General features: G+C 49.0%; 1 protein-coding gene across 2 annotated transcripts in view; it reads left to right on the top strand.

The window, feature by feature from the left end:
• Positions 1-16,749, top strand: part of LOC149854565 (tyrosine-protein phosphatase non-receptor type 11-like) — a 77,407-nt gene that overhangs the window by 16,058 nt on the left and 44,600 nt on the right. The window contains exon 1 of one of the 2 annotated variants that reach the window (XM_090024271.1): positions 5,449-5,626. The exons of the other annotated variant lie outside the window; for it this stretch is intronic. Coding sequence (XP_089880397.1) covers positions 5,619-5,626 — 8 coding nt within the window. The 5' untranslated portion in view covers positions 5,449-5,618. Of the gene's footprint in view, positions 1-5,448; positions 5,627-16,749 lie in introns of those variants that run through there. 2 annotated transcript variants of the gene reach the window in all.

Here is a 16,749-nt window from a genome sequence, read left to right as displayed (position 1 = left end):
AGCAAATATTTACAACAGAAGAAAGTTTGCGCCTTGGTTGCTGCAGGCTTGCTTGGCTCGAGTTGGAAGGTTTCTGGCATGTGCCACAGGAGGAAGAACATTTTCCACGCCAAGCCGTACAGAACCTTTCCTCTACCTTTTATGTGTGCATGTGGTTTTGGCTGGCTTGCATTACTTTTCTGCAAGCCGCAGCCTCGGATTTTGCAATTCATCTAAAGGAATTAAATGCCTACATCCTATGGAAAGTCTATAGCAAATGGGTGGTGAAAGTCCTTTGACAAAATCTCACCTTTAAAAAGTAAATGTGTGATGATTACATCTTGCAAGAGCTATTCTGTAATTAGGTTTGGAGCAAAGTTTCTAACCCACCCCCTTTATTGGTTTACCCACTAAAATCCACAGACAAAAGGCTTTTTGCCTACAAATCGATAGGGTCAATCCAGGACAGAAGTAGATACTTTCCCCCCCCCCACTAAAAACAGTTTGAATTCAACAGGGTGGAGGGATCCTGAATTATAAGCTGCTCATAAAAGTTTGAAAAGTCTTTAGACACGTCTTTACCTGCTTCACAATGTGTAGAAACAAAGAAAGGGAGAGGACTTAAATTTTCTCGACTCCTCTAGCTGGGACTGAATTGCTTACAAGTGAAAGTTGGAAAACCGTTCAGGGTTCAAATGGGAATATCGGACTAGCACATTGCCTCCTGCGAGATTAAAATACAACTGAGGTTTTCCTTTTAGGAAGGTCTCTAGCTCCTTGTTTTGTACAGATAAAATTGGTACTAGTTTGTCTATCAGAGGACCAGCCCAAGTCTGCGGAAGAAACCTGTCCAGGGTCTGGGAGCCATTATATAAACCTCACCACTTTTTCCATCTTTCCCCACCCCCCCGGCCTTTGTATATAAAGTCCTGGAGCATAACATACATATAGCATTACAGAAAACTCCTATGTATCTTGCCCCTGGGGACTGGATGGGGGAGAGAAGAGGACACTAACACATGCCAGGTGCTTGTTCTCTTGAAGGATTTAGCACGGAAAAGCACTCATACCTTGTGCGGATGGATGCAATATGGGACCCAGACAAGCATGAAACACAATAGCTTTGCTGCTGAAACAGCAGCTAAACTTTCATGAGTGATTTTATCAGCCAGACTGCTTTATAAACAAAGATGCCTTAAGAAATGGTGGCAGCACGGCTGGATGTTTCCTCCGGGATTTGTTAGACAAGAGAACTTGAAATAATTAAAATGGCTGGATTTCTCTGTTGAATGGGGAGCGGGTGGCAGACACTTTCTCACTCTGCTGGTCTCTCACGTACTCTGAAAACTTCACCAGCTCCCTCCTACGGGACTCCTGCTTGCTGCATGAGGGAGCTGCCAGAAAGCACAAGACCAAGAAGAGGGACGCAGAGAGGGTTCATGGTAGGTCCTAGAAGACGTCACACTGGGTCTAGGAGACGCATGCCAAAGGGATGCATCCTCTGCAATGCAGGGTACCTGGGAGGCCAGTGCATCTGTGGGTGCACAGCAAGGGTTGTTTGGATGACTTTCATAATTAAAAATATTTAGGTTGTACATTTAGATGATAATTGAGGACTTGCTGGCTTAATCCAGGCTGTTTTTGCTGTGTGTGTATGGTGCTTGTGAATGCATGAGTTCATAGAGATCAGGGAGTAGGAAAATGCAGTGCGCTTTTCAGACCAAGGTGTAACCTACTTTTTCCCCTTCTAGTATCACCACAGCTATAATATCTTTTAGATCTACTATCTCTGACCATTAATTGGTAGCTGTGTTCAGGTTCGCCCACACACAGAGCACAAAGCCGAGAGGACAAGTGCTTGAGTGTTAAGTAGGAAATGAATGTGTATTTTAAAGCACTGGGTTGCACGGAAATGGGAGTAAACAAAGGAAAGTTCTGTGTGGGGCATCAAGTTGCTGATGCTGTTCATCACTGGAGACCCTATTTAGCGACTGCCGTGGCAGATGTGGCCTGCTCTGTTTTACTGTACTCAGCTTTGAAAGCATGCTGGAGAAGGAAGATGGGGTATGTTTTGCTTTCTATATCTAAAGTCTTAGCTTGGTGGTGGCCTGCCTGCTGTTAGTTTGGAGGCTGCAGTGCCCATCTTGGTAGAAAACCTTAATCTCGCATCTATGTCCTCAGAGTACAAGTGAAGCTAAAATGGGAGCACCCAGTAGCATCCTACAGAGAAGAACTAGCTCTAGTCTCTGAAGAGGAGAGTGCCCCTTTCTTTGTACACACCAATATCTGGGGAAGCAGGACCTTAAAGCTATGCACGTATATATATGCATGCTCTTCTTGAAGCAGCTGGTCCTGGCTGCTCTCAGAAGCCACGCACTGGACTACATGGTCACAAATTTGATTCAGCCTGTGGTCCTACTGTAGCATTGCCAACTCTTTGTGGTTCATATCAAACCCCAGATATCTTGTGACATATTTCACAGCTCCAGTGCCTGGACTCCAGTGATGCCATGAGAATCTCAGCTCCTGTGTCTACAATAGACATTTCTTATCAGTGAAAGAGAATATCTTGAACATGTGTTTCTGAAATGCTAATAGACCAATATAAAGCCCCTATTTTGCCCCCAATCTTGTGATTTTATGTTAAGCCAATTTCATGATTTTTTTTCTGGTGGGGACCTCAGTCATGGGCTTGGAACTGTTGAGGCTGATCTTTTGCTAATGGATCCTCTACGGAGGTATCAGCGACATGAGACAAGAAGCCCGAAGGTCTCATTAGAAGTTGGCTGAGAGTGCATGCCAGCAACTGGTCGTTTTGAACTACAAATAATATCGGGGGGTCTCTACGATCATTCCCGCAGCCCAAGCAACAAATAACCACAGTGCAAGGCTGATGCGTCACTCATGGCCTACAGAAAACCTGGTGGCTTCAGAGGGGCTTCACTGGAGCATGGATCACTGCAGACTTTGTGTCCTTTCTGCACAATTTAGAGTTTAAAAATGACTCATTTGAGCTGCTTGGTGAATGCAAGGGCTTGTCTCAAGGGTGGGGGGGAGATACTGCAAAACAAGCTAGGGTGTGAATTTAAAGTGCTATAGCCAGTCTATACTAGGTCCCCATGTGGATGCTCTTATTTTGCACTGAGCGCCTTTGTGTGGTTTGGGCTTAGTCAAAGTGGATGATGCTAAACCACACAAAGGTACTACTAGAGCATGCGTGCACCAGGGGGCTGTGCACAATAGTTTTTGTGCCAAATACCTTTTCTGGACTCTTTTCTGTAGGCAAAGCATGGAGGGAAAATTGGGACAGCCAGCTGCCAAGAAAGGGCCCTAACTCATAAGGAGTAACAGGCCCCAGTCTGATTTTACTTACAAGGGTGTGAATTGAGGGGAGCTCCACGGGGTTAATTATTACACCAGTTTAGCAGGAGAATGGCATCCATTGTTCATGACTGGGCAGCAAAGCCATTTTGGAGACAGCAAATTGGCACATAACTGCCCAGAGCCCCTAGCTTGGAGGGGAGGGGAGACAGGCACTAGACTTAGGTCATATCTGCAGAGTAGCTGTGCAAGTTATCCTGCATGCAGCTGGGGGGGGAGGGCCTATGCTTTAGTCCCTGCATGGGGCCCCCCGAAGGGACATTGGCTCTGCCAAACAGACATAGTGCCTGGGTGTGGAATAGATAAGCTGCGTGCATGCAAGTCTGCAGCGATGGGGAGCAGGGACTGCACATCTGGCGGTACAAATTCCCAGTGTTTCCTGACCTGTTCTGCGCCCTTGCACCACCGCGCTAGTGCTGCACACCCAGAGAGTCCCGAACTTCTCACGCGGACACTTTGGAAAGGCTGCAGGTCTTGCCTGACTCCCGAATGTGCTGAATGCAGGCTTCCATGATGCGCTGCCAGGAAGAAATAGAGCTGCTTGAGAGCTCTTTGTTGCTGAATGAGGAGGTGATGAGGCTCAGGAGGTTGCAAAGGCAGGTGGCGTTTGGGGTTTAGGCGCATGGTAGATATTGCCTAACACGGACATCTCCTGGCAGCCGGCCGAATTGGAAAGCTCCCAGACTGTGGTCGCTGAGCTGGTCACCCTGGCAAACGCGTCTTCTTGCTGGGCTTGCCAACTGTTTGGTCAGGTTCCCTGAGGGGGCTAAATAGGAGTCACCACCTCCCTCTCTGCTTTGGCTGGCTTGTGTCCTGCTCGCCCGGTCCACGTTGGACAAGCCTTGCGGGCACCCAGGTTACAGCTCTGCCAAATGCCCTGAGAAGAAGTGCGTGCCTGGGCTATGGCAGGAGATGTTTTAAATCTGTCTGGTGGCAGAAAGGGTGAAGTAACCTGCCTGGTGGCATCTAAATCGCTTACAGAGTGGACCCTGGCCATGTTGACCCTTTCAGGCAAGTCCTGTATAGTTTAGCAGAGATGGACCTGTTGGGCTTTTGTATAGCAGTTGCTCTGTCCATGGTAGACCCGGGGCCCAGCGTGCAGAGGCTATAGAAACATGGACTGAGACAGGAACGTGGACTAGCAGGGACAGTCCTCTTCCTGACAAGCTTTCAGTATAAAGCTAGACCAGACCAAGGGACAGTTTATTACAGGTGGAGGGACTGGCTGAGTCACAGTGGACCTAAAAGGGCCAGATTTGTAGAGGAAACAATGGAAGGAAGCCCACCGGCTGTGCTCATATATCTATCTTAAACAGTGACATCAGGAGACATGCCTGAGGTCACAAAGGGAGTCTGTGGCATAGGCAGGAACTGACCGCAGGTTTTCAGAACAATTTCACTACAGGACCCTATATCCTTTGGCCTCCCTTCCCCAAAAATGACTGGAGCCCCTCGAACAGAGTCTCCATTACGTTCTGCGTGCCCTTTTCCCAGGATGGAGAGGATACAGTAAGACATTTCACCAGGCTCCAGAAAGTCCCTAGACTGTGTTTGACCCAGAGACCACTCTTTCCATGTCCTTCAGCCAGACCAGTGATTCTCAACCAGGGTGCTGCGGCAAGGTTGGCACCGTTAGGTGTGCACACACAATCCGCAAGGTGACCCCAAATGGAAATCCCATTAGTGTTAAAAGCATTCTGACCTGTTGTGGGCTTTGTGAGTTCCTTGCAGCAGAAAAATTGCTCTATTTTTTTTTTTTCATAGTCAAAAAAAGAGTGAAAACTAAGAGCGGGCCGTTTTTGAGAGGGCGCTTGAGCCGAACAAGGTTGAGAACCACTGAACTCGACAGACGAATGTCATGTGCCGTGTGTGGCATTTTTATCCCCTCCCCGTCCCCCTTCTAAACATTGAATTCACAGCTGCTGGCTCTGCACCGATAAGAGAGTGAGATGACTTCCTTTTTTCTCTCCACCCCCACTCCCTTCCAGAATAAGCTGGGCTGTGTATTTTGGTAAATAGCCACAGCAGTCACTCCTTCACGCAAAACTTTCCGGGCTCCGCCACCTGGGGCAAACCTTGTCAAGGATGCTGGCAACAGAAGCGCATCTAGCTGGCAGCCAACCCTCCTCTAAAGCCTAGCCTGAGCCAGCCCCATCTCCTGTATCCTGCGAGCCTTCCTCCTTTCTGAACTGCCCTGTGGTTTCTGTGGACTAACGACTCTCTTCATATTTTACCGGGGTTGACAAGCCTTGACCGCTATGGTGAGGTAGGAGAACTGCATCTAATTTTCTGTTCTTAAATGGAGAAGATAGTTTTGAGTCAGAGCAAAGGAAAAAAGAGTAGCGCATACAAAGCCTGGGTTGTTTAGGTCTTAAAAAACTTCCACCTACAAGCATGGATCATGTCTTCCTATAGACATGGACAGCGCCTAGCTCACCGTGGGCACTGCTGCCCCACAAATAATAGTGTCCATGAGGTGCGTGTTCTTGTCTTTCTGGAGGCAGAAGTCTTCTTCAGTGGAAAAGTTTTGTGCCGACACTGTTTTACTAACACGATCAGTGCTGCACATAGCATTAGAGAAGTGGCCCCTGCCCGGAGGCACTTGCTGTGTGTGTGATGTATGGTGCCATAGTTCATATTACTTCGCAGCGATCTTACATTTATTGCTACTTGGCTTCGATCTCCCAGCTGCGTCTGTGCATGTGCATGGTTGTGCGAGTGAGAGAGAACTGCGCCGCGTCTGGGGGGGGCGGACCGGGCAAGAATTGGAGTGCCACAACTGAGCCTGCTAAAAGCAACCGGCTCGTTGCAAAATTCAGCCACGCAGACACAGTCCTTTGCTTCAGAACAAGACATCGAACGTGCTGAGGTTTTCCTCCAGACCTGCTGGCCTCCCCAGGAGTGTGGGCAGGGACATAACTCACTTTAAAGCTCCAGACTGGGAAAATAGCCGGAGCCCCTTGTGCAAGCGAGTTACAGTCCATGCCACCCAGCTAATGCTCAAAGGTTTTCTCTCTCATTAACATGTCTTGCCATCCTGTGAAAATCACTTGGCTCTGGCTCCTGGCTTCCCTCCTGGATCCTTGCCTCTGCCCTTGCTTTGTTCTGCTCCATCAGATCATGGAAAAGGGGCAAAACGCATGATTTTCAGCTCTGCGAGGGCACTTGTCACTCAGGCAACAGCTGAGCGGCTTTCATAACTGGCTGGCAATATATTTGTAATGTCCCAACTGTCTGCCAGGTGGGCCCGCAATTTAATTACCACTTTCTTAATGGGAACAAGAACATCTGTAATATACAAGGTAGTAAATCTCCCTAAATTGATGGAGATTAAATGAAGCCTCTTCTATTAGTCTCCGAGGGGCTCTTTGTTGTGTAGTTCCCGCCCAAGCTTGAGGTTAAAATGCAGCCCCCATTAGATATACGAGGTTTGCTTTGTGCTGCGTGGGTAGTGCTATACTAGGAGGGGAATGCCGATCAGAATTCAGGCTTTCTTCGACCAGTAATTCTGGGGGGGGGGGAAAAAATTGCACACAGGAGGAAGCTAGCTGCTAAGTCATTCCCTTGATTTTTCAAATGGGAGCTGATATGTCCAAAGCCATCTAAGACATGGGTCAGCAACCTACGGGCCATGGAAGAGGGAGGCAGTGAGGAGCATCACCCCTGCCACCCCACAGCTGGGATGGGGGCATGCGGTGGCAGTCAGGTCCTAGTGCCGGCCTGGTCTTGGGCTTGCGTTGGGTCCTGGCAACTCACCAGCACTGATGATTGCTGGGTTAGGACACTTAGATATGCTCTCATTCATTTTAAATGAAGGCAGGTCTAAATGCTCCAGCTGTGGTGATTCTACTGCTAACGCAGGTGGAGAGGAATACAACAGCGTCTCTCATGCTTTGACCAGGCTAAAGCAGATCCTCTTTTCCACTGAGAAAGGACTTGGTGGAGGATCATGCAAAGCTCATGCCCTTTTCCTGTGAGTTGCCTTGTGCTAAGTTTCTTTTCCCATGTCCGGATGTGATTTTTCTTTGATGGCTCATCTTAACTGGCTTTATGAAACTATGAAACTATGAAACTATTGCCTAGTTAAAGCCCGCCCTTGAGGCCAGCAAGAGGTGTCCCTAGCATCATGGCCACCACAACCTCTCCAGTACAGGAGTGTGTATTTTAAGAGCAGGCTTCACTGTGATCTCACACAGGGCAGTAAAACCTTTATTCTCATAGTTTCTGTCTCAGACACAGGCATAACCTGAGAGCAGGTGCAAGACAAGTGCAGAAGTGGGTTCTTTGATGCCTTTTTCTACTTGCAAATAAATCTATAAATAGACATGGGCCTCATCCTCCATTTAGGCACTTATCTGTTTGTCTTGTCTATCAGCTGGACTGTACCTATGCTATGGTGGTATATTAGATGATACAGCAACACGAGACAGCCAAGTGTTGTAGATGGAGGCACTGACCCACAGTGTCTCGCTCAGCTACATACAAAGTATGAACGTGAGCATGGGACGCAGGCGTTTGAGTACTACCTTGACCACTGGGCCAGCCTTCCCCTTGTAACCAGCTTATAATCCCTCCAGCACTCTGGGGACACAGCAGTGGGCAAGAGCCCAAAGATACCGTGAGATGCGTAAGATGGGATTGAATCTATGCATCAGCACAAAAAAAGGGAGGTTTTAAATAGAGGCATATTTGGAGCAAGCTGCCTGGCATTTATAACAACTTAATAAGGCGGAGTGTCATATTTTTTATAGGGGAGATCAAACCCACCCGGAGCTCTTTGGGGTGCATGCCATAAAACCCCGGAAAGATTTGCTTGTGCGGCTGTCCGACACTGGTGTTGCTCCTGGAAACTACCCGCAGTTGTCTGGATGGCTCATGCCTGTGGGCCAGCAGTTGTGTGCACGCAGCATGTGAGGATCTGAATGGTCCTTTCCACAGGGCCAGGGGAAATGGCTCAGGTAGCAGTGAGTGCTCCAGCTGTGCCTCATCCCTCACTCGATATCATTCACCCACCGACTTCAGCGCCGCTCCAAGCTCTCCACAGGCCCCTTTTTCAGAGCGAGGTGATAATAGTATGAAAGGCACCCAGCTGAGTCCTCTGTTTCTCTCTGGAAGGAGCAGAACAGGTGGTGCCTCACTGATGTTGCTCTGCAGTGACCCAAATGAGACATCCCCGGGGGAAAAGAATAATCTCGGTCTTCATGGTCTGTCGGCCAGTCCCCTCAGGGAAGACCCCGCATGCTTACCAATTCACGCCACGCCACGTGGAGGATTGCCCTATGGGAGCTGTGCTCTTGTTTGCTGCTTTTCCTCTTCCCCCTCCACCTGAAAACATACTTTCTGCTGAATCTGAGTCCTCAAGATCCTTCCCCTGTTGCATGGTATCAGACTTGCTACACCTGTGCCAGCTGAAGACTAAGGGCCAGATTCCTGGCTGGTGCAGATGACTTCAGCAGACTGATGCCAGTTGCTGCCAGCTGAAAAGTTGGCTCTAAATTTCTACCCTCAGATGGCCTTTAAATGAGGAGGAACCACACTGGGGCGAGGCACAGGTGGGGTGTTTCAGACAAGCAGGCTAGCTGGCTGACCCCGAGGTTGTAGGACTTTACCAAATTCAAGGTGAACCTCTTATTTCTTCACACCCACGTGGACTGCAAGTATCCAGCTGCTGTGACCTAGTGTGGCCCAAACCACCAGAGTCCAGGCTTGCATTCAGGCTCAAGCTTTCCACTTTTAGGAGCCACTCTGGTGTGCTCATGAGTGCCTAGCTGAGCTGCTGAACCCAGTTTCAGGTGGCAATTTGCTTAATCAAATGTGCCTGTCAGTGGAAACACCGAATCTATTTTTAGTGTTTCAGATGGGGGGTGAAACTTCAGTGAGAGCTTTACATGAAGCCACGACTTTTTGCACACCAGGTCTCACACGCCAGGACATGAAGGCACTTTCCTCCAGATGCTTGTCTGAATGAACGCATGCTGATTGAGGACAGGGCAATGGGAAATGTGTGTGATGGTATACTGAAGTCCCACATTTGAGCTCCTTCTTTGGATCTGAGATGCTTCTGCAATGGTGCTGTTTAGAGAAAATGTGACTTATTTTCCTCCATCCTTTCCCCTATTGTAATGCAGTCACTGGTTTGAATTTGCTCCCCCTACCAGACGCATCCATTGTCCTCTGGCAATGGAAACAGAAGTCCCAAAGGCGAGTCGGAGGCCTCCCCAGTAGCAGCGGCTGCACTTGGGGAGATGACATCAATAGAAAGGAGAGCAAAAGCTTGCCAAGCTGCTGCAAGATGCTGCACACGCACCGCCTTACCCCCAAAACACACCCAATGGAAGCTGGTGACATCTGAAACCAAGTGGTCAAGATTAACACCTCCAGGTGTGTCCACAACCAATTTCCTGTTAACAGATAACAATCATATGGAGGTCTGATTCAAAATAGTGTAGTCAAAGCTCACCCTCCGGTGCCAGGAGGCTGGAGCGAGAGCTCGAAAGGAACATTTGCCAGCAAACCCTGTGCCTGCCAGAGTCGCATGCATCCCCTGCAAGAGCTGCTGGTGGGAAGCTAGCGAGAAACGCACCCTGATCTTTCCATTGTGTGTTTGGACATAGTGGGTCTCAGCGTTTCCCCCACATAGTGACCGTGACAATTGCGTTTCTGGTACAAATTGATCCGACGGTGAGAAGCACGTGTCAACGTAGGCAGAAGGCGCTACGATGGGAGCCCTTTAGTGTCTCAGAGCAAAGAAGGTGGCCCTTAATATTTTATTTCAAGGATAAGACATAGCTTTGCCTGCTTTCGGAGGGCCTGACCGGTCTCCTTTTCTCTTCTGTCCTGCCCAGTCTGTCTAGAAGGAAGCAGATCCCCACACCTTGGCATTTTCAGAGTGGCAGCTGCGTGATGCCAAATAGGGCAATGCTGACCAGCTGCTGGGTTGGCCATTGTGGTCCACTTCACTGGTAGTTGGCCATGGCAACACACACATGCACATATGTCTCTTCATAGCTGCTCTGCCTGTTCCTAACAGGAAGGCTGCAGCTGGCCAGGCACGTGTTGTTAACATCACACCCGTTACTTGCCACGTTAGCAGCAGCGTCTGCTTTGCTAGCTATCTCACGGGGTCAGCAATCAAAGCTCTGCGATCCCACTGCGACTGGCCCAGCCCGAGATCCTAGTCCTGTCTTAAGTGTCTAGATTGAAGGCTCAATAAACCAGGCTTCAGGGCATTTGTCTGGAGTAGGCAGTGAGGAGGAAGGCTTAGTCCTGGCCAGAAGTGACCCTCTAGCCTCTTTTCCCCTGTGATCCTGCACTCTGTCTACAAGCCATTAGGGTTTCACAGTCTGATGGTGACTGATGTATTATCCCTCGATAACAGTGCCCCGATACAAAAAGGATGGATGCTCTTCTAACAGATGTATGTTGGATCCTGTCCATCAGGGAGGCCGTGGAAAGCCCAGCACTGGGTTATGGGGGGGATAGTCTGGGTGGGGAAGGGGCGCACTGGGGGCTGGATCAACAGCTGCCTGTGTCCAGCCAAAGGGGGGCGATGAGCATGCAGGGACATGCCAGTGCTGGTCCTCTGCTCCTCTACCTGCCAGTCTCTGTTTTCACTTCCGCCTCCTCCACATTTGTGCACACAGCTCGCCTTATTTCTGTGCACAACGCGTGCCAGCCCCGGCACATCCATGCATCTTTCAGCACCAGGCTGTTTGCTGCTTGTCCCTTTTTTTACCTGCTTCCCTTTTAGGCCGCTGCCTGGCTTCTATCTGGAGGCTGGGAGACCAAGTTGAAAGCATCTTCCCACGCATCTGTGGTGGTGGGAGGGGGTGGAGGGAAGTGCCCGTGATATGGTACTTGGTTTGGGGCATGCACGCAGGTACTAGTAGGAAAATAATTCTACCTAGTTTCCAAAGAGCAGTGTGATGCTTTTTTCTTTAGTTTTAAATAGGGTCTTGCCCACATTGGGCTTGTAAGTAGATTCGTGTTACAGGGGCTTGGGAAAACAGTGTCACCTCTGAGCCTTCTGCTTAGAAGATCCTATTTCTTCCCCTAGTGCTTCAGAAATACTGAGCTTGCCCTGTCCCAGCTCGAGTCAGTGGGGTTTAGAGCCACTCATGTTGGGGAAGCAAAGTGAGATGAGCTCTGACCCAACAAAGGATTTGAGCCTATGCTGAAATGCATGACTTTGATTAGGCTGCTTGCCTACTTGAACTCCTTGCTGACCTGGGGCATAGGCAGGAGCAGGTAAAACTGCCTTTGCTTTTCCACAACAACATGAATAAAGCACATGGGGCAAGATGCAGCAGTGGTTGCGATCCTATCCCTGACTTGGGGATTGCGGGTATCAGGGTACATAGCCAGGGGCAGCTGGGGGAAAAGGTTTGTAGAAGTCCATGGTGAACGACTTGTTCGGGGAGTTGGTTGACCACAGTGCGTATGTGACCAGTTGAATCCAGAGTTAAAACAGCAAGACGTGATAACGAAACAGGTGGGTAGAGGTGAGGAGGAAGAGCATGCTTGTCTAAAATAGGGGCCTGAATGAGTGAGCATGTCCCTGCAGTTTTGGTGTGGATTAAAATGCGAGCGGTGCAGTGGAACTACCTGCAGCCCCTTGAGGCTGCAGCCAAGATTGAGATCCCTTTCGTACTAGGTCCTGTTCAGACCTGCTGCTCCTGCTCCCAGCATCTCACCATCTCATTAAACTACACAGAATGGGAGATTGGAAGCGTTAAGACTGCCATTTTCTAGATCTAGAGGAGGAACTGAGCACGGAGGTGACAACTTGCTCAGCGAGAGAGCCAGAGACCAAACTCAGTCCTCAAGTCCCAGCTTGGGGGCCTCAACCAGAAGGTCTCTCTCGTTTCCTTCCTCCTGCCCTTGTTAATCAGGTCAGTGCAATGGGCTTCAGGCGCTTTCGTGCTCTAGCCTCTCAGCCCTTAACAGGAGAGTTGAATTAATTTCATGATATGGACACAAGAGAAACTAGACTCTTCCCCCTTCCTGTTTACCCCCATCACAAAGTCATCAGATGTCTGGAGGTCGACATAAGGGTAAAAGCAGGGACCTTCCTCCGAAAACTACATCCCAATCTGTGCTCCCAGGAGAACAGGTGGCAGCCATCCTATGCAGTGCATTGAAGTCCGAGCGCGCTTTGCCCAGGGAGGACATGTTCTTGCAGCGTCTCCCCTGCCCTCCCGCGCTTGCTTCTCCATATTCTATTTTTGATCTGATGACCTGGTTAATAATCATCATCTCGGATTTCCCCAGGGAGATAATAGGTGGCCATGTGATGGGATTCTGGCTCCTCACTTCATAGGTCATTGCCTCTTTAGGGAACGAACACAGCATGCAGTTATTTCACATGGTCACGTTCTGCTGAGTGGCAATGGAGCAGAGTCCCTTTCCAACAAGTGGGGTAGAGACCAGGACAAAGTTGGCTGTTAGGTCTCCTCTGTGCCAAACGCTTGGGTCTCCAAGCCTGGCATCCTCATCCAGCTCGAAACCTTTGTGTTCTTCTTCTGTTCAGTCTTGGTAGAAAATAGGCCTATTTTCCAGAGGTCGCTTGGCCTGCTGGCTGATGGAGCAATGAAAGGCACCAGTGCTAATCCTGCTCTGTGACCTGGGAAAGTTGCTTTACCTTTTCGCTCTTCTGCCTTGGCCGGTCTGGCAAAATCTTTGCAGCAGGAAACGTATTTTGTGATACGTCTTTCCAGCTCCTAAGCATGGAAGAAGGAGTCCAGTTCTCTCGGTGGCTTCTGGTCTTTACTCCAACGCAACTAATAATGGCTGGAACGCCTCTTTTTACAACAGCTTCTACATAGATGGACCTCATTGAATTTGGGAGTGTCTGCAGGTGGCATTATGGGGTCAGACTCGGTGATCTAGTAGGTCTCTTCTGACCATAGAAAGCTTTGAATTATATAGGAGCAGAGCCTTAAATTGTACCAGAGAATAATATAGATGTGATGAGAGCAGTTGCATGTTCCTATCCCTTTTCCTAAATGGGAACATTATTGGTAGAGTTGAGTGCTGTTTGTAGTGCTGTATTTACACAGTGTAGTAGCTACATCTCGGTAATCGCATTTGCTGTCGCCAACTGGCTTCGGCAATGGGTGAAATATTCACAGCTTAGTTTAAAGTAAACACGCGGACTGTGTTTGCATTTTGCTTCATGGTAGTATGATTGCTCCAGTTTCCAAGGGACAGGGAGGGGAAAAACCCTGCACAATCTTGCTGTGGGGGGGGGTGTTTTGTTTTGGGGGGTTTTTTTTTTTTAAACCCTTTGAAAATAACACTGTGAAAGCATGCCCCCCCAGCAGCTGGTAGGCTTGTGTCTTTCTGATGCATAGAGTTTGGTTCCCAGAACTTAATCTGGATTGCAATCTGCTTCCATAACAAACGAGGGCAAAACTGTTACAGACTTGGGTGCAGAACACCAGAAATTCTGGGGCGAAATGAAATAGTGGTGACATTTTAAATACAGGCTAGAGGCATAGAGAGCTCTTTCAGTGCCTGGGGCAGATGGTGGGGGGGTGAGGAAGTGGTGGGGAGGGGGTATTACACTGACCACCGGAGAGCAGGAGGGGGAGCGGGGTCTTACCTGCCGCGGCTCTCCTCATTTGGGCAGTAGCTGCTACTGCAGTGGCTGTTGCTGTAGGAGCCCAAGCTTGGGCTGCTGTAGCTGAGGGATAGGCATCCCTCCCCCATTTCCCAGGCACGGGGCTGTGCTTCCCAAGGCAAACCTTCCACGGTGAGGCGTCATTCTACCTCCCGTCTCCCACAGATGCTGCACTTCCCAGGGAGGGGGGTGGCTGGGTGCATGGGCAACAAGAAAGAGAGAGGCAGACTGGACACAGGCACAACTCGAGCAAAGCCCATATTAGTGAATAGGTGCAGAGCCTTGAAAGTGTGAATGGGAAATGGGCCAAATTCTTGGTTTAAAAATCAGCAGGTTACATCCACTGAGAAGCCCCTTAAGCCTATATACCTAGGGGGCTGTGGAAAAATGACCTTGCTCCTGTGTGGATATGGGGAACAGCTTCTTGGCTGCTTTCTGCCACTGCTCTTGTTTGTAGCCATTCCTCTCTCTTCCTGCTGCATCGGCTCTCAAAAGGTCACCCGTTCCCCCCTGCTGATTTTTGGAGACATCTGTTCTCAGCAAGAGGCGACTTGCTCGGGCCCAGACACGCTGGGTTCTGCTGAGCAAATGGTTCAGGAGGCGGGCCGGAGTTTGGATTTGATGGTAGGCAGCCAGGAAATCCTATTTTAAAACCTTAGTCCCTTCATCTCCTTGAATCGAGCCATTCTGCCTTAAACTTCTTTTTTTTCCCCCGTCAATGCCCCTTATCGGAGAGAACACTATTTCTGAAAATCTATATCTGAATTCCACAGCCTTCTAGTTTCAGCCAGAAACATGTGGGCGGTGAACACTTCTCTCTAAAATACGTTCTCTATGAATATACCTACAGAGAAATACTCTGCTACTGTACTTGGCTGTAGCAGAGGCTGCCAACTTCTGTACAATACAGACCTGCTTTAGAACGGTCTCTCCCTCATTTGTGCGCTTCGGACAAAGTATAGCCTGAGCCTTTGTAAACTGTAATAATAAGCAGAGATGGAGACTGGTTATGATTAGTGCAGAAAAGAAAGGCTTGATTTTTGCCGGTCCCCTTTTGTGGCCAACTTGGATCCTGCTACACATTCCAATTAAAGCCAGATGCAAACCAGTTTTCGAGTTCTTAGACATTTTCAAGCACTAACTTTGTAGCTGGTCAGCTCTTTTTCTAGCTTGAGAGTCATTTTTGTGGTGTGATAATTACTTTGCACATGTGGCCAGTCATAATTTATTGTGCGGTTAGCCAGTTAATTGTATGTAATAATCTATGTAACGGGCAGCGGGGGCCTTACAGTTCTGTTGAAGTGGGTGTAGTGCAGTAATAGCTCTGCACAGGTGTACATAGCTGTACAAGATGCAGTGTGGGAGGCAAAATGAGCTCAAGATGTTCCCGGAGCACGTGGGGAACTATCGTCCCATCTGAAGCTCACTGGAGGACAGTAGAAAGAAGTGCATTGATGTTAGTGGATTTGAACTTTAAAGGTCAGTTGCAATGGTCCAATTTCAGGTGGCAAAATTTGCAGGGGAGAAACACTCCAACACTAAATTGCATGGAGTGGGGAAAGAACAGGCTATAAGGACTGAGCCTGGTAAGTAAGGCGCACATCTTGAAAGATAAAGTCAATTGCTAGGGACTGAAAGAAAAAAAGCTGTGCAAATGGAGTTCTTACAGCTGCAACGTTTGAGCCTTGGCCAAAGCGTTCGGAGCAGGAGATCCTCTAGCGTTGCTTTTGGGAAATTAGGAGCACATTCAGGCATCCAAGTGAAGAAAAACAGCAGAGGCTGGGAAGAGGCTAGGGATACGGGAGGATACCGCAGCCTGATTTCTAGTGAAAAATGTCTAAGTAAAGAGAGTGTAGAACTATCTGGGGCAAAGATTTTAAAAAAACCCAGAAATTTATTACATTCAGTCAAGTTCGAGAGATCTCATGTAGCCTGAGCAGTGGTTTGCAGCTTCACTAACCATGAGGCTGCAGTGGGGTGATGCCTGTCTGAGTGATTCCTATATCACATCTTCGATGGTGCTACAGGGCCAGCGAACAAAGACCAAATGACTTGACCCACCTTGATCAGTATTGCCTGGTCCCCCCTCCCCTGCCCAGTTCCTACAGGCCTGACATACAAAAGTTGCTTACGAAGCCTGATGACTTCAAAGAGAATAACTATAGCGTGCTGGACGGGGGAACGTGGGATTTGGAACCAGGACTCTTGGGTTTTCTTTTTCTTGCTCTGCCACCGACTCGCTGTCGCTCTGAGCAAGACCCTTGCTGACTTAAGCTAGGAGGATAAGCTTTGTGTCACCCGATTTTTAAGCGTCCACATTTGCAGCAGGGTCAACCCAGAGTTGATCTTCCATTGGCTGGTGGGGGAGACCAAATTTAACCCAGTCAGTCCTTCCTTACAGGCAGTTCAGTCTTCCACATGGTATCTCTTGAAGCCCTTCTCTGTCCAGCCACTGCTGCCTCTACTTATATCTGGATGCATCTTCATGTGTGCCTGACTGTACGCTTGTTACCGCACAGTCATTTAGTATGGTACCAAAATGACTGTGCAGTAACAGTCATGGCTGCACAGACCTGGCACCACACAGGTCATTGCCCACCCTACTGTGCAGTACCAGTGGCGTCACGGTTCGTGCCCACCGGTGCTACGTTGCCATAGTGTCTTGTGTAGATGCACCCTCCATGTGGGAGTTGTTTTGTCTGGCACATTGCCCTCGGTTTGACATTTCTTTTTTAGCGGCATTTTTGACGGTACCCTGGGAGAGCACC

The sequence above is a fragment of the Crocodylus siamensis genome, chromosome 12 (genome assembly GCF_052110815.1).
Source record: "Crocodylus siamensis isolate JL-2025a chromosome 12, ASM5211081v1, whole genome shotgun sequence".
NCBI lineage: Eukaryota > Metazoa > Chordata > Crocodylia > Crocodylidae > Crocodylus > Crocodylus siamensis.
The sequence above is the reverse complement of the archived record's forward strand: the minus strand, read 5'-3'. Positions and strand labels throughout refer to the sequence as shown.